We start from the raw sequence: 26,771 nt of genomic DNA, 5'->3' as shown, positions 1-26,771 counted from the left end.
TATTAGGAGCAGGCTGTTGTCACCTCAGCAGCCAGCTCTCTTGTATACACAGTATACACGCCCAGCCAGTGCCCAGGTTCTCCCATCCTTCCTCAGTACAGGGAATGCGAAAGAACCCAGCGCGGTGGGGGCTCTATCAGTGACAGTATTTAGTGTCTTCAGGAGCTGACTCCCAGGCTTGGGGCACTCAGGACCCTCAAACTGTCCTCAGCTCCTTCCAGCCCCCCTCTCTAGAATGACAAGGTCCAGAAAAGGGTGTTTGGTTCAAACTCGTCCAATCAGTGCACATGATGGGCAAGGTAAGCTAGGGAATCCTGAGCCCAAAGTCCCACTGAGGAAGTTGCTGGAGCCCCCAGAATGTTCCTCTTCTTCCATAGGCATGAGAAAGCACCCTAATGTTTTATTCCATCACCAGAAACCTAATGCTTGAGTCTCGGCTCTACTCAGCCCTGGAGAACATGGTAGGAGTGAGGAAGTGTTCAAAGACAAAACAAATTCCCCAAGTTGTCTTGGTCATACTTCTTTGGAAAAAGAAAAGAAAAAACAAACAAACAGACACCATGACAGAAAAGATCATGGAGAGCTGGCTTGCGTCAGGAACAAGAGTGGTTATCCATCCTTGAAATGACTTGTAAAACAGCTAACGGCAAACACTGCTCTGCAAAGGGGCAGTCTCCCCCGTGACAGCACCTCCCTTCCCACCCTCCCTCTTTCTGCACAGCCCCCTGACCACCCTCTCCTCACAACAGAGAGAATGCCCTAAGCACAGGGTGCAGCGCTGTCGTCAGCTGGCAAAGCTCCCTTCTGACTAAGCCCTAGAGCCCCGGGGGGCCTTTTGCCTCTGCAACTTCACAGTGCTCACTGGTACAAGGAGGGGGATTCCTCCTCGCTCCATCCTCCCCCTCAGAGAGCTGCATGCCTTCCACCCCCTGCAGGAGTTCTATGCAATGTCTCCAATCTGGGACAGGATTAGACCATCATAAAGGTTAGGCTGGTCAGCTGATTGGTTTATGGATTTTTGACTATTTGGGAACACCACATAAAAGAGCTGAACCTGTCTCCCCAAGAAGATGCAAGTTTTGATCTTACCTCATGAAGTTCTCCACTGAGGACCTAGACTAATTACCTATATTCCAAAGCAGAATATCTACCCCCTTTTCTCACTGAGGCATCTGCTTAGCCAAAAGATCTCTAACCTCAAAATATCTTCCCACATGGAGCTATAGAAAAACACCTTGGTTTCTACACCTCTGACACATCTATAAGACAGACAGGTCTCTAGCAGTTCCCACTAGTGACTGCCAAGGGCCCCTGGGTCTCATGGATTCTTGGTGTCTCCTGAAACCAGCTCCCAAGGAATTTAAAGAGAGAGACACCACCACCACCCTGGTCTTCCTATCTGGAAGCCCAGCAGGTGGCCACTCATCACGCATTCATCTTTGTGACTGGGCAGATCAGTCTGTAAAGATGACAGCTGGGTGTGGTGGGAGCACCAATCACCTCTGTCCCTGGGGAGGGACAGGGTGGGTTCCCAGAGAGCATAATCTGAGGTAGCAAACAATGAATCCCATTTCCCAACTGGAGAGGCAAAGGCCTGGAGATGCAACATAATGTGCCCATGGCAGACAGCAGGCGCTATCAGGAAGAAGAGTAACTTGCAGGCATGTGAATGTTCAGGGCCTGGCCCTCCTGGTCATGTCCCACTAGTTGCTCAGTGGGCAAAGAACTGTGGTCACTTTGTAGGTTCTGAAACAATGTAGAACTATAGCGTCAACCATATTATATATCCACCTCATTAGGAAAAACTCATTAGACCTGGAGCCTCCTTCACCATTCTAAGGTAATATCCCCCCAAAGCCAGGCCAGCGCTCAGCACTCACCCACCTCGGCTCCAATGACAGTAAAACCCTCTAGATCTCTCCTCACATTCCCTACTTCAGCTACAGAATCTATCACCCCTTTAAAGTGTCAGCCTCTTTTTGCAATGGTCACTTTCCTCTTGACAAAAATGGCAGGCTTCCTGTGGACTTCCTCCCCGTGCCTGCAGAGTCTCAGAGGGCACCTTGGTGGCAGCCCTTCTGTTAGTCTAATGTCCTGGACATCTGGGGGAGAGGAGGCTGACTCTTTCAGGGAGGGCCAAAACGAAGATTTAAGAAACCTCCAGACTCCCTATATACATCTGTCTCTTTTCAAATGCAGGGGCTCAGGCTCCAGTTATTCCCAATCTCACTCTCCCTTCAACTACCACCCAACCCAGGCAGTGTTTATTGTTCAATCCATGTCAGTTAGAAAAGGAAAAAGGGCCATAAGCACCGTGAAAACCCTGCCTTTTTCAGAGATGGCTCAGAGTCCCTGGGGCCACCTGAGGGTGCCAAGCTGCTGGGCCATGGCTCTTCCAGCAGCCTGTGGCCTCCCTTATGGAGGCCAAGGTCCCTGAAGTTCTGCCTGGGAGGTGCCCATCCTCCAGGTCCCTTGGAAACTGGGCCTCAGCACCTTCTGCCCAGTACCTACACCCCACAGCCTCTCCCAGCAACCAGGTCCCCGAGGAGCGGAACATGAGGTAGACTGTGCATTAGTTGGCTACCCCCTGCCCAGTCCAGGGAGGAGGGAACCGCTCACCCCAACCCATGGTCCTTGTCCTGGATGCGAGTGACATCTTGGCACAGGTCCCTGGCTGCCGTCCTCTACTCCAGCCAGCCAGAACACCAGCACCACAGTGGGGCAGAGAATGGAGGGGAGAAAGGAACAGTCTCTCAGCAGGGCCTCAAGATGCAGAAATCCAGTTCCTGGGGCTTGCGTCGCAGATTGCACTGGTCCCGGGCCAGCAACTGGCCTCCATGGCCCACACACTTGAGTGGACGTCTCTTAAATCCACTCCCACAGCTCTTGGAACAGGGTGACCAAGTCCCAAGCTCCCAGGTTGGGCAAGGCTCCCCACAGGCTCGTGTCTCCACTGGCCGATGGGCTGCATCACAGGCAGATGCCCCACGCTGCCCTGGGGAGCTCCGACAGTCCACAGCCCGCTTCTGCAGGCCACTTCCACAGCTCACAGAGCAAGCCCCCCAGCTGCCTGCCACCCAGCGTGCCAGGGACCGATCTTCTGGCTGTTCCACTTGATTAGAAAGGCTAAGGACGCTGTTGTGTAGCACCGAAGGGCTCCGGGGGTCCTTGGAGTGGGAAGACTTGTCCTCCCGAGGTTCTTTGGGCAGATAGAAGGAGTAGCGAACTCGAGGTGGTGTCATCTTCCCCACAGAGAGGACCTCCACAATCAGGGGCTCCAGGATAGGCCGGGAAGCCTGCAGGCTCTCCACCGCAGTGCCCGTGCCACTGTACCGCAACAGGCTGCCCTTCACCACCAGGTCCCGCTCCACAGCCGTTACCACAAAGTTCCCATTGAGCAGGTACTTGCCTTGGCTATTCTTCAGGGCCAGGTAGTTGTCATCCCCAATCAACCCCTTGTAACCACGCTGGCGGATGTCAATGCTTGAAGCACCGGCAGGGATGGCCACTACAAAATTGTAGCCATGCCTAGGGTTAAAAAAGGGGATTGTGCATTAGACAGATGCCTGGACCTAAGGACCTCATACCCCTTTAAAGTCATAATTGATCACCATTCACAAACCCCAGAGCAGGTCACAAAGATGTTGGTAGCAGATTGCAAAGGTGAGGCTGCTCAAGCACCATCCAGGTCATGATGGAAACACACCAAGTTAAACGGTGGTACACAGATTTCTTGATTATCTGAAACTGAATAAGCTGCCCATAGAGCCTCATGATCATTTTTCTTCAGTAAATTTATCTTGTGGTGAATTCTAGAGTGGGAGTGAAAGCAGAAGTTGTAGAGGTAGAGAGAACCTCATCCTTTGCTTTGCTATTGGTCTTGAATAAGTTTTTCTCAGTTTGTCTAAACCTCTGTGTCCTCACCAGTAAAATGGAGTTCATAATCTCACATACCTCATTCAACTGTAAGGAGGGATAAAGAAGCCAAAGCATGTGAAGCATGTCACACAGTGTGTGGCACAGTGAGAACCCCATAGGTATAATCTGTGATAATGAGGAGGGGGAAAAAGGAAATAAATCTGTGGTTCTCAAGTCCAAGGCTGGGAGCTCAATGCAGTGAGACTGTACTGGCCTTGGACTTGGGTATGGAAATCCAGCTGGCTCAGATACCAATTCCCTGGTAACTTTAAACAGTTCCTCAATGTTCTGATATTCACATCTATATAATAAGTGGGTTAACCTAGATGATTTCTACAGCCCCTTCTAGCTCCAGTCATCTGTGAAAGAACACTTGTCACTTAACCAAAGTACCTCTAACTCCCCATGTGGCCCCACTGCAGGTCCCTGTGAAGGACAGCCTGGATCACCTCCACCTGCAGCACCAGTGCTCCAGAGAAGGGGCTCGGTACCCTCCCTGTCATCTCCCACCTAGAAACTCAGCAGAAGATGTCATGTCCAGAGGGTCCAATCAGACTCCAGGACAGCCATCTCATCTCTCCATCATCAGTACTTGGCCTCCCAAGTTTTCAAGGGCATTTATACTCCCTACTCTAAACTGAGATCTCAAGTGTCCTGTTCTTCCAGAACATGGGTCAGGACCTTGGAGAAATGGGAATGAAAGGAGAAAAGAGAATGTGTTTGACCTCAGAAGGCTGGGGAGCTACAGACACTAGAGTTGGGACTAGAAGAGGCCCAGAGATGATTCTTCAGCAGATCCTAGTGCACTTTTCCTAGGAAGCAGAGGTCCCTTCAGTCCCAGCCTCTTGTTCACTGTCCCTTGGCAATTTATTGCCATTCTCTCCCTCATCTGACCACCAGGGCCTGGGCCTCAGGCTCAGGGACAGGGTAGCAGCTGGCACGCTCTGTCACCTTATTATCTTTTTGAACATGTATTGAGCATTTATTCTACACCAGGTAGTACACTAACCATTTTATTTGGACTAACTCCCTTACTCCTCACAAGAGCTCATGTGAAGTACATTAGTATTATATCCACTTTATAAATAAGAACATCTAGAACTCACTGGAGTCACTTGTCTAAGATCAGGCAGAAGAGAAATGAGATTAGAATGCAGATCATAGAATGCTAGACAGAACCTAACAAAACTGACATTTCCTTAAATATCATCTGCTTTGGTGTGTTCTTGAAGATTCATCTTCCTTTGCTAAATAAATGGATGGATTGATGGATGGATGGATGGATGGGTAGGTGGATGGATGGATGGATAGATGGATGGATGGATGGATGGATGGATGGATGGATGGATGGATGGATGGATGGTTCAGATGATTATCAGCCCTAGAAGAGAATGAGTGGCCTCCACAGTAAGAGTATGGCCAGAATCTAATATTCACCCCAACCTACACCAAGCTTCCAATGTCTGGGACAATTCCACTCACCCTCCTCCCAACTTGCTCCCTGGATACACCTTCCAGGACCCAGAACTCACATGGGCTTGGTGAAGATTCCTGTCACCCTCTTGCAACTTTTGTTGTCTCCCCCACACACTCCACATTTGTCAAACTTCTTCTTGGAGCCCAGGTTCCCATCACAGCCAGCCTTGATGCACTTGCCTTGGACACAGACTGAGGTGGAGTCAGGAGAACACAGCGTGCCATCCACCACCTGCAGAATTCCCAGAAGGGAAAGAAGAGGAAGAGGGACAGCTCAGCCTGATGTTCCCCCAAAGCCTAATCCCTGCTCTGTCTCCTGCCCCATCTTGCTCACCTTGGGTGCCAGCACATAGAAGTAGCCAGTGCCATTCGCTCGGCAGATGAGTTTGCACTTGTCCCTGGGAGACACGCCTGAGTATTTGGGCACCCATGCAATGGCCAGGGTGAGCCGGTTGGTGCTGTGGTTGTAGCCATTGAAAGCCTCACATTGCTCTTCCCGGAAGCTCTTGCCAGAGGCTGGAGAGGGAGAAATCACATGCAGGAATTTTCAGGGAAGTACCATGGGAAGTGTAAAAGAGAATATCCCTCCCTGGGATGGCTAGCATCAAGAATCTAAACAGCCCTTTCCTACCCTCAAGAGTGTGATGCTCATCACTAGAGCCACAAGCTCCCCAACTCAAAGGATAATACAGGGCACAGATAATAATGCATCCTCAAAGGAATGTGCCACCCCCTCCAGCAATCTTGCCTTGAACTCCCTTTATAACAGGTATCTTAAATATTTTTTGGATTATGAAAGCCTTCAATAGTTTATTGAAACTATCTTCACAATAATATTATTAAGTGCATAAATTATATAAATTTACCAAGAACACCAATTATAATAATATACAACTATCAGCATATTTTGAAACATATTTGTGATATGTATGCTTCTTTGATAATGCATTAAATAATATGATTCAATAATGAATCTAATAACTGCTGTAATTTTAAAGTAGGGATGGATAAGCATAAATGGCATTTTGAGAATTCTTCAACTGAAATATCATATAAAAATAGCAATGATTTCTATTGGTGACAGTCACAGGTATTTCTATTACTTTTCAATTTGTTGCCTAAGTGAAGGAAATATCAGAATTTAGATGAAACAATTAAAAAAGAAAAGAAAAAAAAATACTCAATTTATAATTGAAGGGAATACTAAGTTTTAGATAGAAACTTCAGTAAAAATAGAGATGCAATTTTTTCCCACCAAGTTCATGGGCCCCGAATTCCTACTTGAAAGAGAGTCTTGTCAGTACTTAATTAAGAAGACATCTAGTGCCTCATTCTCTTGAGCCATTTAGCCTCCCAGTCGAAGCAGAACACTGTTGCTTCCCCCTCACCTGAGCTGGGACAGGGCTGCAGATTGCAGGATCGGTATTTCACCCTCACTCCTTCGCAGTACTTGCCCCCGTTGGCAGGGGTGGGGTTGCTGCACTGCCTCCGAGCCAGCTGCACACCCCCACCACAGGTGCGTGAGCACGATCCATATGGTTCCCATTTGGCCCAGGAGCCATCCACCTGCGAGGAAAAGCCACTTATACTCTTGCGGAGGTCCAGGTGCCACACGCAGCCCTTTAGCCTACAGAAAAGCCACCAGTGCAATCCTCAAGTTCCCATCTGGCCCCACTGAAATGAAATTTACTTTATACCATGAGAAAAAAAACAATATGCACATGATCTGTATGCATAGCACCCACATAACACTTCAACTGATTAATTAGCAAACACCAGCTGCTCCCAGTTATGAGACATCCTTGGGCCACCGAGTGAGGCAGACAAGTTTTATCATCACCTCTGCTCTCACCACAGAGTGGGCTTAAGCCACTGGCCAATATCCTTAGGTTGTACATGCTTTACCTGCAAAAATGGAGCCAATAATACTTGGGTCTGAGGTCTGACAGAAGATTTAAAGGAGGTGACAGGTATAAAAATTCCTAGCACTGGTCCTGTCTCCATGCAAGAGTTCAAAGTTTCCCCTTGTCTGTTGTTAGTGTATTTACAAGAATCTCAGCAGTTCCAGCTAACAGCCTTGCCAATAAACAACGTTGTCATAGATACTTAAATATTTTTATTCATAAATGTTCAGAGTCTTTGCCAAACCAAATTGATCTCAACCTCAATCAGGAGCTGCATTTGAGAAAGCCTCAGTATCAGCGATGCTAATATTTACATTAAGAGGACATGTAGATAAGACACTATTAAGCAATTCTAAAACTTTATTTGGCTTTGGAGTGAATTATGCATTGGGCTTTATTTGTTTGTTTGTTTGTTGTTTAGCAGGGTAGAGAGGATAGAAAATGTATAATCTTCATTCTGTTTTTCTTAGGATGATAGTAAAATGAATTTTCACCCCTGAACACACCTTTGTTGGGCAATAAAAGAAGCAGCCCAGTTGTACATCCTGGTATTAAAACTGCCACAGTTCATACATAAGGTAACTAACCCACATAGGCCCAATCAGAATTGCTTCCATGAAACATGAGTACTTTAACTTATGTACATATTCAGTATATTTTTTGGACTATCCTCCTCTCAGATAGTTATTGGCTCATTGTTTTAATATGTCTGGGTTTTTTATTTTTTTTAAAAAAAAAAAGATAAAATACTTTCTTGTACCCCTGCTTTCTCTCAAACTAGTGCTCCATTCCAATTCCCTCCTTTCACTTCCTGAGAAAGTCATTCACCTCTTTTCCTTTCCCATCTTCACTCCTCAGAGCTTTGCTTTATGGTTTTTTCCCCCATCACACCACAGAAGTTACTCCTTCAAAAGTGAGCAATGACCATCTGAAGAATTAATAATCTGAGCCTAGACTTTATTCTCTCCAATTTTTCTTCAATACTTAACACTGTTCCTGCAACTTCTGAGCCAACGCTCTTTGTTTTTATCTGGTGTCATTTCTTCCCACCCACTTGTACAAAAACATGTATTGTACTCCTATCATGCACCATTCATTCATTCATTGGCCAAATATTTGCCGTGTTCCTACTATATGCCTGACACCATGCACAGCAAGTCCCAACCCTCCAGGTCATCACATCCTAGTTAAGGAAACACAGATAATTAAAATAAGCCAGTACATGTAGATTGTTGGATAGGGTTAAAAGCAGGTGTGGGTTAGGGTGAGAATGATGGGGAGGACCCTGGCAAGGTGGGCTGCTCTTTATTATGAGGAGTCAGGGAAGCCTCACTCATAGAAATTTAAGGGAAATACAGGCATGAGCCATGCATATATTTCAGGCAAAGGAAACAATGCAAAGGCCTTGAGGAAAGATGTGCCTGGAGCAGAGCAATCAAGAGAAGAGAAGCCGGAGATGAAGGCAGAAATGCATGGCCATTCTGAGTCAGGTATGGAAACCCTGAGGCTTCCAAGAAGAGAAAGGGCATAACCTAACTCACATTTTTAATGGATCCCTCTGGGCACATGTTGGGGATGGTCTCTAAGGAGTAAGATCAGAAGCAGAGAGACCAGTTGGGGAGTGACTGCTATAATCCAGGCAAAAAGAGTTGATGGCTTAGACCAGGGTGGTAGCAGGGAAAGCAGTGAGAAATAGGATTCTAGATCTCTTTCAAAGACAGGGTCAATAGAAATTTCTGAGATACAGAATGTGAAGGATGCAGGAGAAAAAGGGTTTACGTGGAGCTGACAAAGCAGGTTTAGGGGATACGATCAGGAGCTCAGTTTTACAGATGCTATGTTCAAGATGCTTATCTGGTATTCAAATGGAGATGTCATGATTCAGTTATACAAGTCTGTGACTTGGGAAAGAGACATGTGCTGGAGATACAAATATAGGAGTCTCTAACCTGTGAATGGTATTTAAAGCCACAGCCTCGATTAATCACTTAAGAAACTGAGTGTGTACAGTGAAGAAGGTAAGGACTGAGCCCTGGAGCACTCCGACATTTAGAAAATGAGAATGAGGAAGAGCCAGTGAAGGAGACCAAGGAGAAAGCCAGTTAAGGGAAGAGAAGAACCCACAAGAAGCAGAGACTGCCTCACAATAAGTGGAAACTGGGTTCTCAGGGGATAAAGTGATGGGTCATGTCAGAATCTGCATCAAATCAGGGCAAGTGAGGGATGGTGAACAACACACATGGCTATTTGGTGACCTAAGCAAGCATTATTTTAGAGGAATGGTGGGAGTGGAAGCCTGATTGAAGTGAATTCCTGAGAAATCCAGGGAGTAAAGAAGCACATTTATACAACTCTTTTAAGGAAAGTTGATGTCAAGGGAGTCAGATAAACAGATTGTGATATTTGGAGAGGATGAATGGTCATAAGAAGTGTGGTTTAAGATGGAAAAGAAAAAAAAAGGTTTGTAGCATAATAGGAATGATTCAACCCAAGAGACAGAAGAAGTGATACTGTAGGAGAGAATGGAGAAATGACAAGTGATGCCCTTGAGTACACAAGAGGGACAGTACAAAGCACAAAGGTTGGCCTTGGGTTCAGCTTGGACAGTCCCTCCACTGGAAGTGGAGAAAGATGGGAGTATGTACAGAAGCAGTCAGACAATGGATGTAGTGCCTTGGAAATTGTCTTCTGATTGCTTGATTGCTTCTTTTACCTTAGTAAAATAGGGGAGGAAAGGTCACTGGTTGCTATGGTTTAGATGTGGTTTATCTCCCATTAATTCATGTGTTGGAATCTTGGTCCCCAGAGTGGCAGTATTAAGGAGGGGTAGGACAACTGGGAATTAATTAGGTCATTGAGGACACTGCCTTCAGAAGGAATTAAGTAGCTCTTTTGGATCCTAATTAGTTCCATGAGAGTAAGGTGTTATGAAAGAGTAAGCCTGCACCTCCCACACTCTGGCTTCTCTTATCTCCATGTGATCCCTCCCTCTTGCAAGCACTCCCACCATAATGCTATGTGCCATGAGGTGAAGCAACCAGGGAGGCCCCTCACCAAAACTTACATCATGTTATTGGACTTTCAGTCTCCAAAACTGTGAACTTAATAAACTTCTTCTCATTATAAATTACCCAGCGTTGGGTATTTCATTATAGTAATGGGAAATGGACTACTATACCAGTACAAGTAAAAATGAGGAAGAAGTTGGTGATGGAAGGACGGACGGAAGTGTAAAGAGTGAGAGGGCGCATAAACTATAGAAATGAAATATATATCACTCCTGGCCAGAATTATGGGAGTTTCCAGGTTGTTAATCTAAGCTGATACCAGTGAGCATAATTGTGCATCTTTTTCCAGCCATATTCACCTATGCAGGCACATCTGAGTAGGTGAGTGAGTTGGGTTCAACCAAGGTGGTGGCTAATCCAAGTAAGCATGACAGAGAGGGATGAGATAAGGGAACCAAGAGTGTATCTAAAGGAGTTGCTTTAACAATGGACCACAGAATCTCAGCTTAATAAAGAGGAGGTAAGGGCATGTGACGGAAAGATGGAAATAATGTTGTATCCATGGACAATAGGCCCATATGGAATTGAAGAATTGTTAGAGTACAAAAAAAAAAAAAAAGAAGTGAGTTGGGAAGATGGCTTCAATCAAATCAGGCAGTAAGAGGACTGTTCAGAGATGACATGGAGGATATAGTGGATTTTGCTGATAGAAAATTCCAGAAATCATATGGAAAGATTGTGCTTACCAAACCACATTTCCTATGTCCAATATCTTCTTGACTAATCTATTCCTCCTTTAGATTCCTCTTCCCAAGAGAAGGAGCTGGCTATGACTCACCTGTCCTCAGAATCTTCTAGTCTGAACCCTCAGCTACCCACCCACTAGCTCACTCAGTCCCAACTCCCTGCCTTGCTGCACCTCCACCTATTGGGCACTTACTCAACTCTCAAGGCTCTCTTCAAATGCCTCCTCCTCCTCAAAGTTTTTTCAGTGCCTTCTGCTTAATCTCTCACCCCTGCTTCTCCCATAACACATTTTTATACCTCTGTTGTAACTCAGAATACTTGCTTCTCCATGTCTGTATTCTAATGACATTTCTAGGTTCCTCACAAGACTATGAGCTTTCTGGGATATGGCCTACATTTTATTTCTTTTTCTGACCAGCACAGTACCTTATTCAGTTCCCTGAAGCCAGTGCATTGCTGCCTAATAAATTATTAAAGATTTAGTTAAATACATATTCCCAGGTCACAGAACAAGATTTTAAATAATGCTCTCCCACATCCATCTGAGGTGCTTGGTGAAAATATTTCCTCTTTTCACATAAAACCCTATCCCAAGTCTTTCTCCAGCTGGGAATAGGGTAGGTAAGGGACAGTCATGTTTAGGATCTGGGAGAAGGATGGACTTCTTATTCCTGCCAGGAAAAGTACAAATCCCTTTACTACACTAACTCAAGACCTAAAGAATATACAGTTTGTATTATATTCAGAGAATCTTTAGGGTTCTGTTGTTCTGATTTGATTGTTAGTCCTATTTATTATTTATCTAGGGCAGGGGAACTTTTGTTCAATTGTATTTCAGCTAAAAAAAAAAAAAAAATCACAACAGACCAAAGCAGAGTTCAGGATGTGTCAAGTTACTGAAGCTTGCCCAGGGCTCTGCTTCATTGCATCTCTAATCCTTGTTCATCTGTGTGGTCCCTGGCTCCCTTGCTATAGTTGATGAGGAAAGAAAGTATGGAGCCAGCGGTAAGCCACTCCTAATGTCAACTACTCAGCTCTGGGTCCAGAGCTCCTCCCACATAGGACAAGGCACAGAACGCAGGGCTGACCTCAGTCCTGTCGAAGGCTGTTTCCCATGTATCTGTAAGGCTTCACCAAGTCCTCTGACCTACCATAGCTTTTTCTCTACTCTCAGAGTCAAAAAGAGGTTACAACCATAGACAGAAATGGAGACACAGTGCAGCAACGTGAGTCAGCTGTGGTCACACAGCCAATCTGTGACAGGGCAACTTCCTAGTGGAAACCAGGTAGCAGAGGTCACAGACCTCCTCCTCTCCTTTCAGGAGTTCCCAACTCATCAGCTCCTGTACTCACCCTGTATTTGTTGAGGTTGTGTCTCTCCACACAGGCCCCCTTGAGGCAGAACTTGCCGTCACCACAGCTGGTACCATCTGCCCAGGGGAAGTGGCGGGTCTGGCACACCATCTGCCCCTTGGCCTTGCCAGTGCACCACAGCTTGCTGCAGTACTGCATGTATGGACAGGGTTTTGAGCCCACGCCAAAGGCCAGCTCACACTGCTGGCTCAGGGTATAGCTGGTGCCTGGCAGGTCCTCAGGCAGGGAGATGGGCTTGCTGGGCTGGTCCAGCAGGCAGTCACCTACAGAGAGCCAAGGACATTTATCAGGACAAGCTGGGGACAGTGGGTCTTAGCTGGCCTAAGATGTAGGGAAGGAAAGAATCAAGGGGCAACTAGGATGGACCCACATCAGGGCCCAACTTCTTGGGGCTACATGACTTGGGTACAGAGGACAGTCCAGAAAGGTAGCAAGAACCACCACATGACAGCAAAGACATCCTTGCCAAGCCACCCACTCCTCTCTGCCACCTCAGCTTACCATAGCCACTGTCCAGGAAATCGGTAATGATAGCAGCACTGCAGGCTGACCAGGGGTTGGCACGGTCAATCTGGATGAGGGTCGGGGACATCATGTGGTTGGCTTGGAGCTTCCCAAACACCTCCTCACACACTTTCACATTGTCATGAGGCATATTAAACACATGACCTATGGAATGAAATGAGGATTCAGGAGGAGAGGGCTACACAGGATAGGCATGAGGGGTTGAGGGAGGAATCAGGGCAGGGGGCAGGAGAAAGCCTGTGAAATGGTTTCCAGGCTGGTCATTTGCACCTGTCAATGAATTGCTTTGCCAATGTCCTCAAGATCATAGGCTCCTGTTTTCTGTCCCCCTCTACTAGGCTGTGAGCTTGCTGAGAACAGAAGCAGGTCTCCTGGCCTTTAATATATTCTCCCCATAGTGCCTAAACGTCAGATATTCTGCAGAGGTACTCTGACTGTATAACTGGCCAACTGGGACAATAAGAAAAAAGTGAAACAAAGCCACAGCCAAGGAGATGCTAACCCTAGGAAAGGATTCCCTGAGATTTCAGAATATGAGACCAAAGACAAATGTCTGCCCACTTCACCCACACAAAGCACCCAACACAAACCCAGTACAGTCCCAGGGGGTAACTCTCCTCCCTTCCAATCTTACCCAGCTCATGGGCAGTGGTGAAGGCTGACGGAAGCCCATCATCCTCAATGACGGAGCAACTTCTCTTGGGATCACACATGGTGCCCACATCAGCCATGCCCAGGGTGTCACAGGTGGTGGCCCCACACAGGTCCTGCCAGGTGGAAGAGAAGCAGAACCAGCCCAAAGTTAACAGTGCCAGAAGGGATATGAAGGGGGGAAAGGGCATATCCTATGAGACATTCCAACTCACCCCACCCCAGTGCTAGTCAGGCCCAGACCTTACAGCCAGGCCCTCTGTGCTAAGGAGTGGTAGGCTATTCATGGAATCAGCCCAGACTGAGGGAGGAGGCCTCAGGAAGAAAGCTCTGTGGCTCACTGAGAAGACTGTGCTCAACCACATCCACAGGGAGGTCCTACATAAGGAAATTAGGAGGTACAAAATTAAACTACAAGGGCCACTGCTTTATATAGAGATAGCTTTCCAGACCAGAAAAACAATATATATATATATATATATATATATATATATATATATATATATATATATATATATATATATATATATTGCAACTCCTACAGTCAAGTGAGGCTCTGGTCATGACTCCCTGAAGCAGGTAGGGGTGGAAGGCAACCACATGCCCCATCCAGAGCCAGCTTTGGTCCTTGCTGAGTGACTCCTTTGGACAACTATGAATTAAGCTCATATTCTCAAACTGTTACCAGTGAAGGAGCTGCTCATGCCAGAGATTTATCTTCCCTGGACTGGGAGGAAGCAGGGTAAGGTGGGAAAGAGCTACCACCTACATACAAAATGTCTACCGAAGCTAAAGGAACCATGGGATTAAGGGCTGTTGGGAAGAAAAGACAAATAAATCATCACCTAAGCAGGAAGTTCCCTCTTTTTATACTGAAGCTTAACTTGCTGCAGAAACTAGGGCTTTCCCTACTTTTATGTATAATTATAATGTACCAACTTTAAAAAAAAAAAATAAACAGAAGAAAGACCAATAGAGTAGAGGAAGGGGATCAGGAGGAGGGAGGAGAGAAGAGAAAGAGGAAGTACTGGGGAATGAAATGGAGCAAATTATGTTATATGCATATATGGATATGTCACAATGAACCCCACTAGAATATATAGAATATATAACTATAGTGCACTAACAAAAATATAATTTATTAAAAAAAGAAAAGAAACTAGGGCTTCCAGCAGCACATCCTGGTAGGAAGTATTTCCCGGGGGATGCTGAAGGGCAAAATGGGGCTCCTGGAGTGGATAATTCAAGGAACACACTGAGCACTATAGGTCAGTGATGCAATCTAGAGGCCTTAAGAACCCAGGAGTTGGAAATAGGGTAAGACCCTCATGTCCATTCTGTTCCCCTTGAAAAGACATGTATTGAATCTGTGACATGGGCATACTCTTTATCACATGGCTGCCTGGAATATGTAGGGCATTCTATCATGTGAAGGAAAAATAACATGCATTCAATCCTCACAACAGTGCCAGGAGGCAAAGAGGTTATTATACCTCTTTGGCAAAGTAGGAATTGAGACTCGTGATCATAGCTAATCATGTCCATGATTTACTAACTGATGACACCATGCATGCAATTTATATGCATGACCTGGTCTAATCCTCACAACATTCCACTGAAATAATGACTGATTATCACAGACCAAGAAACTGAAGCTCAGAGAGGCTCATGTCACAGAGCAGAAACATGCACTGAGTACAGAAGTTCCTCAAAAGACTGGGAATGGAAGTACCAAATGATCCAGCTATTCCACCCCTCAATATTTATTCTAAAGAATTAAAGTCAGCATACTACAGTAATAAAAGCATACCCATGTTTATAGTAGCACAAGTCACAATAGCCAAATTATGGGATCTGCCTAGGTATCCAGCAACAGATGAATGGATAAGAAAAATGTGGCATTTTATATATAATGGAGTTCTATTGAGCCATAAAGAAGAACAAACTTATGTCATTTACAAGATGTGGATGCAACTTGAGAGTGTTAAGTGAAATAACCAAACTCAAGAAGTCAATGGGCTTTCCTCTTATAATTTACAAGCTAAAAAGAAAAATAAAAAAAAAAGGAAAAAGGGGGAAGCTCATGAAAATACAAGGGAAACCAATAGGGTAGAGGCAGAGGGCCAGGGAAAGAGAGGAAGGGAAAGAAAGGGGGGATTATTGAGGAATAAAATTGACCAAATTATGTTTGTGCATGTAGGAATATGGAACAATGAATCCCACTATTGTGTATAATTACAATGCAATAATAAAAAAAGAATAAAATTAAAAGGTCACATTTAATTCATTTTTTAAAATGCACTGAAGGTCCATATGACTGGGAACTCATTAGCCTTTCCACCACATCACAGTTAATTGCTCAGCACTCCCGAGCATTAGCATTAGCTCAGGAGAAAGAGCTGTGTCATTCTCCTTTTCCCAAAGGGGGAAGCCAAGCGGGTTGGTTACAGGAGCACACACACACAGTGTGGTTCTCAATTTTGTTCCTCTTGGGGGCTGTGTGTCTGTATGAGTGTGTATGTATGTGTGTGTATGTGCATGCCAGCTTGCACTCCTGCATATATATGCTGACCTGGGGGAGGTGGGGCAGCTGCAGAGTTAGCAGGGCATGGGAGGAAAAGTGGTCATAGTACAGAAAATCAGCAAAATTTAATCCAAAGCACTCAGAAGTTTATCACCTGAGCAGTCAAACTTGGCTTCCCACCGTCAGGTGATAGTCACACCTCCTAATGAGTTAACAGTTCTTCTGGCCAAAGCTCCACGAGGGTGACCAGCCTGAACCCAGTGTGTGCCAGAGTCAGCGACGGGCACCGTGCATGCCCTACCTTTGTTCAACTGCCCTTGTTTGCACAGTGCACTTCTTCCACTTCCAGGAACCCCACAGTGGACCTCAAATTCCCTTCCTTTCCTAATCCCCTTCTTCTCTTCAAAGATCCACTCTCCCAAAAGTTCTTTCCCCCCAGCGCTCTAATCCTGGAATACAATCAATGTCAAACTTGAGAAGTTTACCAGAGTAGCAGATTATAGAAGGTGCTCAGGATCACAGACCAGCTGTGAAGGAAGGGAACAAGGAAAACGAGGAAGGAAAGGATGAAGACTTCACATGCCATGGCATAGTGAAGAAGGAAGAGAGTAGAAACAGGGCCATATGTCCCCACATACTAGAGCACGGGATCCCATTGTGCAAAGGTGGTCATCTCTGGATATTCTAGTGTGATCATTTGAGCCTATAGCAGAGTTTATGACAGGTGCATCTGTGGCTTCTGGGCCACACTGCACACTCACCACTGGCTTCATGCAAGACAGAGAGCACAGGAATAAGAGCCAAGAAGCCTGGATTCCAGTCCTAGCTCCATAATTAAGTAGACTTTGGCCAAGTCTCCTCAGGGCCTCAGTTTCCAACTCTGAAGAAGGGTCAATCTTCCATTAGAACTCATAGTGATCGGTGCCTTGGGTCTCTTCTCCTTCTCCCATTCTACAGTACTAAGTCCCTTTTGACCAGGTAGGCTATAAAAGGAACACACAGAATGATGTACTTTTACAATGGAAAGAACAATAAGGAGCCTCTTGTCTTCTGACCCATGTCAGAGTGGAAATCACTAACTCACAGAAAAGTGACAGTTGCTCCTATCCCTGCTAGCAAGAAGAGTGCTAGCCCCTCATCCTGCTCCTCAGAAATAGCAGGCCAAAGAGAGAGAGTCCACACAGCCCTGCAGCCTGCCTCCACTGGTAGGAAGTCCTTAAAGCCAAAGTGTCCTCGCTCTCATGGAGGGCAGATTCTCTCTGAAGCAAAAACATGCAGCTGCAGGCCCTTCCCAGCCAGGAGCAACCTGTTCTTTCCATCAAGAAATCTGGGTTTTGCTGGATCAAACAAGAGTAACAGGAAAAGAGCCAAAAAAGTTCCTGTGGGTAAGAACATAGCAGAGAGCAGCTGTCAGGTAGTAATGGGTGTTTTCATGGTGGGAAGATGCACTGTTGGGGTCAGAAGATCTGCCTGTCCCTCTTTCCCCAGTCAGGGATGCAGATGAAGAACTGCTCAGCCCTAGTTCTTTGAACGCCCACAGGTTCTTGTACAGGGGCCCAGTTGTGCCTCATTTATGGCAATGAATGCCTCCACCCTTCTGGAATGAACTCTGAGGCACTCAAATTGCCTCAGCCTCTTCAGCTAGAGAACTGGTCTCCAAAAAATAGAAACTCTTCTGGTTCCTCCTGCCTGGAGGGTATAGGATATAGGCATTTCCCAGTCCAGCCCCTGTAATTTTTCTTATAGTCACAGCTCTTTTCCAAAAGACCCAAAAATCAACTTGGGCAAAAACCTAAACCTCCTGAACTATTCTTTCCTAACTGTCCCTTCTTATAAAATAATTTAGATTAGAGTCACAACTTAAATAAATAAGGATAACAATTTGCAGCAGGGTCAATCCCTATTTACCAATGTTGCTCTCTATACACCCCCTCTACAACTCCTCCCAACTCCCTTCAGGCCTCCTTCTCACATCCACTGTTTCCCATGTGTGTCCTGAGATGTTCAAAGTTTTCAGAGACATGGAGAGACACATTATAAAATCAAGCACATTAATTTTTGTAATGTGGCAGAAAATATATACATTCCATGTAATCTACTTCCTGCTGGATACAGGAAGTCAGGGCCACATTACAGCATCTAAGTATTATACTCACAGAACTTCAGAACTACATTCTCATTTTGCAGATGAAGAAACTGAGTCTCAAAGAGTTGATATCACAGGCCCAAGGCCTCGAAGCTATTAAGTGAAGAATGGGGTCTTGAATCCACACCTAAGCCAAACTAGCAACGGTTATTTGCTCTAAGTCTTACTTCACTTGTCAGGATACCATAATTACTGGTGAAAGAACCCTTGCTAGTATTAACAGTGACCCTTTAACTTGTTTCACATATGAATTTCTGCTACTTTTTGCTGTATTTTCTTGTTCAGCCCAAGATCCATTTGTTTATAATCCCCAAGGTTGGAAAGGTTTCACTTTTCTAGAAAAATTAAATCTAGGAATTCAGTTCCTGGGCAATGTAACTCAGGCCGCCCGGTGTAGAAGAAGAAGATAGTATAGTCTAGAAGGTCATTTGCTTTTATTAGCAGATTAGGTTTCACTGGCACATAAAACCCTCCAGATGCACAAAATGGTATTATTGCAAGAGCATGAAGTAAATAAAACAACAAGAATTACCTCAATGAGTAAGAAGAAGCAGCCAAAGCTTGCAGGAAGAATACATTTTCTCTGGAAAGTACCACTTAAAGAAAAAGTACTTACCCTAAGTGAAGTAAGCCAATCCCAAAAAAACAAAGGCCAAATGTTCTCTCTGATAAATGGATGCTGATCCATAATGGGGGGACCTGGGGAAAATGGAGGATGGGGTGGGGAAGGGGGATGGGGTGTAGGAAAGACTTTGGAATGAGATGGACATCATTACCCTAGGTACATGTATAACTGCACATGGTGCAACACTACATTATATACAACCATAGAAATGGAAAGTTGTGCTGCAATTGTGTACAATGAATCAAAATTCATTCTGCTGTCATATATATCTAATTAAAATAAATTTTTAAAAAATAAAAGAAAGAGTACCTACCAAATGTAAGGATGTTGGCTAACATTTATTGAGTTGTTACTTTGTGCTAGGCAGTGCTCCAAACATTTTACCTGAATTAGCTCATTTAATCTGCATAATAGCATTAGGGGGAGGTGCCATTATTAGGTCCCATTTTATAAAAAAGACAGATAAGGTAATTAGCTCTGTATACAGGGAGTCTCAGTTTAGACAGAGAAGATGGAGGCTCAGTGAGGGTTGAAATCTGGACAATATAGCCTAGGGGCTGAGCTCTAGCCAGGACTCCTGCTTCTTCTGGTGTGCATTGATCCAAGAATGAAGGGGCTAAGGAATCTCAAGACAGAAAGACTGCCCATCTCATAGTGCCCCTCCCCAGAGCTCAAGCTTGTGCTGGAACAAGACAGGGGAGTCCTGGGTAGAGAAAAGCAGCAGGATTAAGGGCAAGCGCACTCTGCCACTGCTGCTATGGTGCTGGTTGAGCAAGCTCCTGGCTCCTTGCCCCATATCTGCATTAACACACTGACCGCATCCGTGCTGTGCACCCTGTCTGCTGACTCCAGGGTAGATTCAACATGTTCCTCTCTGGGGCCCTGCCTTTCCCCAAGACAAAACCCAATGGCTAAGAGCCAAGAAGAAATGCCAGAAGAACCAAAGACTCCTTCTCCCAACCCTGCAGCCTGACAGCCTGAAAGCTGGATTAATGATCCCCAGGCAGGGACACAAACCACCTAGGCACCCACAACCATAGGCAGGTCTTTGCACTCTTGCCTACACAATTCTTCCATGTACACTTACTGCTCCATGAGATACAGGGACCTGTGTAAGGTCTACAGAAACATAAAAAGGTCCCTGCCTTAAATCAGCAGATTGGCAAATGCTGGCAGTCATAGTTTAGACACAGAGGAATATGCAATCAGATAAGTGTGGTGTATACTTGCAAGGGCAATGAGACAGAATGCTTTAAATCAGGGCTATCCCAAAATTACATTCTGGCAAGAGACCTGAAGGTAATAATTCAACAACAAGAAACATATCCTGAGCAACTAGCAGTGATAATAATAGCTGCCATCATTGGGTGTCTATTCTGGACTACTCAGTAATTCATCCTCGAAAGAGCCCCATGAGTTAGGTGGCGTGTCATCATCGTCTGCCTCATTCTAAGGACAAGGAAAGTGAAGTTCAAACAGCTGACTCATTCAATGTCCATTGCTAGGAAGTTCAAATGCAGAGACTCAAAAAGCTCTCCCTGACTCCAAGCCTGAGTTCTTCCCACTGCACCAAAGACCAAACCAAGGTGACAAGACAAGACGGGGGGGGGGGGGGGGGGGGGGGGGGGGGGGGGTGCCAAGAAAGGGAGGGAAAGACAAACAAACAACCACAGAGAAGTTCAAAGGAAGGTAGAGAACAAGACCTAAGAAGAAAATCTCACTTGACTTTTTAATTGAACCAGCAGTTTACAAAGAAAGAAAGAAGCCAGGCAAGGTGGCATGTTCTTGTAGTCCCTGCTACTCAGGTGGCTGAGGAAGGATAACCCTCGAGTCTAGGGACTTGAGTCTGATCTGGACAACTCCAAAAAAAAAAAAAAAAAAGATTCCCTCCAACTCTTCTTATCTTCTGCTGTTAATATAAGGCTTACTTATTTGGTGTAGGGAAAGGATGAAGACAGTACTCACCCTACAAGACGGGAATAATCATATTCTATTCATTCCTCTCTTTTTCCCTTTCTCTCTCCCTCCCAGGAGTGATGGTGCATTTCCATGAATGCCCAAGAATGACATATTATTAAATACCAAATCTTCAGAGGGACCTCTCTTCTAATATCTTCCAAGGCCTGACTTTTAAAAAATCCTGATGAAATCATGATTTTTTTTTTCCATTTCAATTCCCAGTACTTCTTCTTTACCTCCCCTCCTTCCTCTACTGACTCCCTTCCTCCACTCTACTGGTCTTCATTCTACTTATTTGTTTATTTTTAATCGGTTTATTATAGTTATACATGAAAATGAAATTCGTTGTGATGTATCCAAACATGAACATAGCATAATTTGGTCAACTTCATTCCCCAGTTGTTCCCCTCTCCTTAACACCTTCTTCTCCCTTGGTCCCTGATTCTTCTCTACTGATCTTTTATTTCCACATGATCCCCTTTTTTACTCCTTTTTTCTCTCTAGCTTTCATGTATGAGAGAAATTTGGGCCTTGACTTTCTGAGTCTGGTTTGATTCACTTATCATGATGTTCTCCAGTTCCATACATTTACCAACAACACAATCCACAAAAGCCAAGTTTTGGAAGCAGCCTAGGTACCCATCAACAGAATGGATAAAGAAAATGAGTTATATATACACAATGGTTTTCTATTCAACCATAAAGAAAAATTAAATGTGTCATTTGCTGGATTCTTCTTTATCATCCTGCAAATCATCATTTTAGTACTCGTATTTTTTAATCTGAATTTTAAATGCCCCACCCTATTGCATGTGCCTTATTTTAAAAAGCACTGTTGGGCTGGGGTTGTGGCTCAGTGGTAGAGTTCTTATAGCACATGTAAGGCACTATGTTCAAATCTCAGCACCGTATATAAATAAATGAATAAAATAAAGGTCCATCAACATCTGAAAAAAAATTTTTTAAAAAAAAGAAAGCTCTGACCTCTATTTTATATGAGGTTTCAGAATGCTATTCTGCTCTGCACCATATAGAACATCCCTCTATAACACATTGGGATTTCTCAAGGCCAACACAAGATCTGTTCCAAGCTTGAGATTGTGAGGGGACTAGTCAGAGTATGAATGAAGAAACTCAGAGGAAAAGCCCTCATGATAATCTCAAAAGAGAAAGAAGGAAAGGTAAGCATAACAGAAAAAAAAAGAAAAGAAATGACAGTAAGCAGGCAGAAAAACCATAAATTGCAAATCATTTTCAAAAATAAATGAAAATGACAGCCATAAAGATGAATGAAATTATGTCATTTGCAGGAAAACGGATGGAACTTGAGAGCATTATGTTAAGCAAAATAAGCCAAAATCAGAAGGCCAAAGTTCATTTGTTTTCTTTCTTATGTGGAAGCTGAAAAGGAAAAGAAGGGATGGGTGGCTCTCATGAAAATCAAAGAGGAGATCAGTAGAATAGAGAAAAGAGAATGGGGCAAAAGGAAGGGAAAGGAGAAATACTGAGAAATTATATTGGCTAAATTATATGGTTATATTGTATATGTACAAATATGCAACAACAAATCTCACTATATGTTTAATTTTAACATACCAATATAATTTTTAAAAAGAAAAAATATTTTTAAATTTTAAATTTAAATGGAAATGAAATCATCTCAAAAAAGGAAATGTCACAAATTATAGTAAAATGGATATAGAAGAGAGTAGAGGGTATCCTACAACATAGAAAACAAGCTTCCTCCCAATTCCCACAACCTCCCAGTTCTGTTGCTTTTCCTGCAGCCTAGCCCCTTGAAGAGTATCCTTAGCTCATGGGTAGGAAAATGTCCCCCCATGCAGCTTCCCACAGGGAAGGCTGGATTCTCTGTCCTGGCACTTAGCACACCCTATTGTAATTAGCTGCCTCATGCCACACATTTAATTCCTGGGGGTCCTAGGCCACACCTTATTAATATGTGTAGCTCCACAACCCAGGGTAGTATCTGCTATTTGCAGATGCTCAATCAGTACTAAGAGAATGCACAAATAAATGAATGGAAACCATTATACCACAAAGGATTACCAAAATAGCAGAGCAATTGAACCTAAAGATAGAGAAGTCTCAATAGTAAATACCTGGCACCTGCTGCAGGGTGTAACAAGAAGCCAAAGAAACTTCTCCTCACAGAAACAAATGAGAAAGACTCTGGCTCTAATTCTCGGCAGATCCTCGTTCCAGTCCTGGGCTGACCTCATCCCGTTGTTATGAGCCTGGAAGCTGACTGCTCTGCAAAATCAGATGTGCGTCCTTTCTCCATGAACTTTCTCTGAATCTTTACTCCTCAAATTGTCAAAATGCTTGTTGAATGATCAGTGTACTCTCCCTTCCAGACAGTTAAGGATCCTGGAAGGAACCACATCTGCCTTAGTCTAGAAAGAGCAGCTGTATGCTCATGTTCTCATCCAATACTGTACCTATCCCTGGGGAATTCAAAAATGAGAAGTTGCTAAGACTCTGAGAATGCAGCAGGCCCTAAAGTCTGTGCTGGAGAGGAGGTGGGGAGAGATGTTTACCCCAAAGCATAACACACATACCTTGATAATGGACCTGCCAACACAGCCTCCCCGCTCTCTGGCTTTGCCCTCTAGACGCCTAATGGGAAAACAGCTTCCAAAAGTCACATGTTGCACATCACTGCTTCTGACCCAAGTGGTCATGCATCTTGTACCCATTATGCACAGACAACATAGCCCCCTGGGGGTCTAGCACACCACTGAAAAACAGAAGCTGTCATGCTGTTTGATAGCTTCTCCTTCAAAAGGCTCGATTCTTCTGATGGCATGGCCCAGATTCCCAGCAGGACTTCTCTTCCTGGGGCTGGTTCCAAAAGTCAGCCTTAATCACTAAGAGGAGATTGAGGTCTATTAATTTAGAGGCTGTGAGTGACCTCCACAGTGGCATCCTGGATAGCGGATGGGGCAACAGATGCTTTCCCCATTAAGATAGCCTGTTCTTGGCCTTTGCTTTCTTTCCTCCCAAAAATCTGACTGCAGAACTGGTCTGTATGCAGAAGCCGAAGCCATCTCCTTTGCAGTTTCCCCATGACTCAGGCAGTACTTGCAGGGGCTGGGCAGTGGCAGCTCAACAGACCTCAGTTGGAAGAATGAGCACAAGGAAACAAGACTCCAGGCCAAAGACCTCCCTAGAGAAACCAGGTGGTGGGAGGAGAAGAAGGCTGGGAAAGTAGGAAGTTCATCTCCAGGAAGGGCCTTAGCTCTGCCAAATGGGTTACTGTGGAAGACTCCAGCTCCAGCCCATGGGCGCCAGACCAGCTTTGAGTGGCCATTTGGAAACAGTAAAGAGCAAGAGCCCCAGAGGTAACCAAGGATTCTGTGCCATCGCCAGAATGCTGTGGTTATGATAATGACAAAACAAGAGCGAGGCACAGATTCAAGTTACAGCCCCCAAAATCAGAAGATGCAGGTCATTTGGTTGGTCCTTTTCCTCCCAGCCTCCTGTATTTAAGAAATTTCAATAATCCCAAAACTTTACAGTGCCCAAGCATGTCAACGCCTATGAATCTAAATGTTCACAGATTCATAGCTTCTTTGAGATAGAATATCAGGTAAAGACCTGAAAAAGGCAGAGCTGCTTTCCTGGTCTGGGTCCATATTTCTAATCCCAATACTCAGTATCTTTCCAACCCTACAGCTGGAGTCCCTTGACTAAGCTCATATCACTTCCACTGCAATAAGGCAGAAGCTGTTAGAGTCCTGCACTCAAGTGCAGTCCTAGGAATTTTAGTGAGTTCCGAAGCTGAGTACCTGAGCGATCCTTTCTGCTCTCCTCCACAGCATCCAGCTGGGCAAATGGGTCACCCTCTGCTAATAAGCCGTTTTCCTAGCTCAGCTCCAAGTGAAACTCCAAGTGAAACACTCCCAGCCTCAAACAAGTGCCCTACTAAAATGCCTGCTCAGAATGAACTGCAAGCCCTCAACAAGGTCCAGCAGAGAAGGATATGGAAGAAGCAGCAATGAAGAAGGGATGCTCCTGGCACTACCTACTTGAGTCAGACCTTTTTCTGCAACCCATAAAATAAGCCAGTGATGCCCTTCGTCCCAATCCAGGTTTTCCTGGCCCAGGACAGAGAGAGGATAACATGTTACCCGCGAGAAATGTAGCAGACGCTGACCTTGGATCATCTTCCAGTTCTACAGCCAGGGAAAGGAACCCTCTGAGGTGGTGTCGGAGAGAACTTAGATGCCCTATACAAGACTGGCGGGCTTTCCCGCCCTCTCCAGCGCCATCCTCAAAGCGCCTCCTATCGGCTTTGAAAACAAACTGCGGCTCCGGGGCGGCAACTTCCTGGGTTCCAGCCCCTCAGCGATTGATCCGGGAGACGCTGATTGGCCGCGTCAGGCCAACACCTTCGGAAAAAGCAGGCTTTCCTCCAACCGCCCTGAAGCACGAGAGCAGGACCTCTGCAGAGCCTAGGAGAGGGCTCTTCCTGGAAGTTTCAAAGTTGGAGTCGGAAGAGATAAACGGAATTCAAATTTGGGGGTACTGCACAGCACAAAGGGGATTTGGAGAGCTAAAGGCGGTAACCCTAAGAGAATAGGGCTAACTGGTTCCAAAGAGGTGACAGATTGACTCACCTGCCTGGTGAAGAGGATGGCGGTATCCCAGTACTCGGGGTGCTTGTCGCTTACTTTGTTCAGCTTCTTCTGCCAGGCGCAGAAGTTGCGCAGAGTCAGGGCTGCATTGCCGGTGACCTTGGGCCCGGTGTCACGGTCTCCAAGAAGCAGCACCTTGACTACAACGATGTTGATGGGGTTCAGAATGCTGGGATGGCGGTAGAGTCGCGCCGCGGTGGCCAGCAGCGTCAGCAGATAATGCTCCAAGTCCGCGCCGTGGAACTTGACCATTGACTCGTCCGCCACAACCAGCGTCTCCACGTAGCGTGGGATAGACACGAAGCGCTTGGCGCGCCCGGACCTGCGCGGGCTGTGACTCTCCCCCAAGCCTGTCCACCGCGGCTTGTAAGGGTCCAAGGCCCGAAGGATGGCGGGGTTCCAGCCCGATGCCACCCCACAGCGAGAGGTGGGGTCTCCGGAAAGCCCGCCGGGGGCACTCCGACGCTGGAGAAGGTGTGCGCCCTGGCTGTTGCGCTGCGCCGCCGGCGCGCTGGCATTGGGCAGCGGGCTAATGACATACTCGGCCCCTCGGTAGCCGAAGGCTCCACGTAGCCCCCCGCACAGGCTAACAGCGGCAAACGAATCTGGTTCGGCGTTCACGTTCCCGGAGTAGAAGCAGCGTCGCAGGTCTAGAGAGCTGCCGGTGAGCCCCTGGAGGGGGACGCCCAGATACTCAGTGGCGAACGAGGGAGCCAGAAACTGAGCATCCGGCGTCAGGTGTAGATAAAAGTCCTCCTGAAATGCTGTGATCTGAAAAATCAGCCCCTGCTCCCCGGAGTCCTCGGGGCCCGGCCGGTAGTAGTGGCGGCCGTTGATGTCCGGGTCCAGTCGGATGGGAACGACCACCTCCCGTTCTGGCTCGGAGCTGCCAGCAGGTCGCCCGGCGAAAACCAAGGTTAAGATGCCCAGCAAAAGCATGGCGCCGAGCAGCGCACAGACGTACTCTAGAAAGGAGCTCGGCCCGACTTCCCCGCCGCCTGCACGGTCTCTTTGCAGCCTACACACCAAAACCACCAACGCTTCGGGACAGCCAGCAGCTCCCTGAAAGGAGAGCCAACCAAGGCAGGGAGACTCCTCCCAGAACAGCTAGGGTGCACCCGGCAGCCTGCGCCTCCTACCTGTGCCTTCCAGCAAAGAGCGCCCTGGGAGCTTAAGTACAATCGCTGTCAAGTGCAAGGACGAAAATTTGCAGCGGAGAACTGGCGGGAGGTGTCGGGCTGCTTCTCGCAACAGCA

At 45.9% G+C, this 26,771-nt stretch overlaps 1 protein-coding gene across 1 annotated transcript; it reads right to left on the bottom strand.

The window, feature by feature from the left end:
* Window positions 1–761: 761 nt before the first annotated feature.
* Window positions 762–26,771, bottom strand: Adamts15 (ADAM metallopeptidase with thrombospondin type 1 motif 15). Its single transcript, XM_027945544.2, has 8 exons — window positions 25,498–26,771; window positions 13,587–13,719; window positions 12,929–13,096; window positions 12,407–12,690; window positions 6,783–6,960; window positions 5,729–5,910; window positions 5,451–5,626; window positions 762–3,528 (listed from the first exon to the last, which is right to left on the bottom strand). The coding sequence occupies exons 1-8, from the start codon at window positions 26,452–26,454 to the stop codon at window positions 2,754–2,756; spliced, it is 2,853 nt and encodes a 950-aa protein (XP_027801345.2). The 5' UTR covers window positions 26,455–26,771; the 3' UTR covers window positions 762–2,753.

This window comes from Marmota flaviventris, chromosome 9, assembly GCF_047511675.1.
Source record: "Marmota flaviventris isolate mMarFla1 chromosome 9, mMarFla1.hap1, whole genome shotgun sequence".
Taxonomy (NCBI): domain Eukaryota; kingdom Metazoa; phylum Chordata; class Mammalia; order Rodentia; family Sciuridae; genus Marmota; species Marmota flaviventris.
The sequence above is the reverse complement of the archived record's forward strand: the minus strand, read 5'-3'. Positions and strand labels throughout refer to the sequence as shown.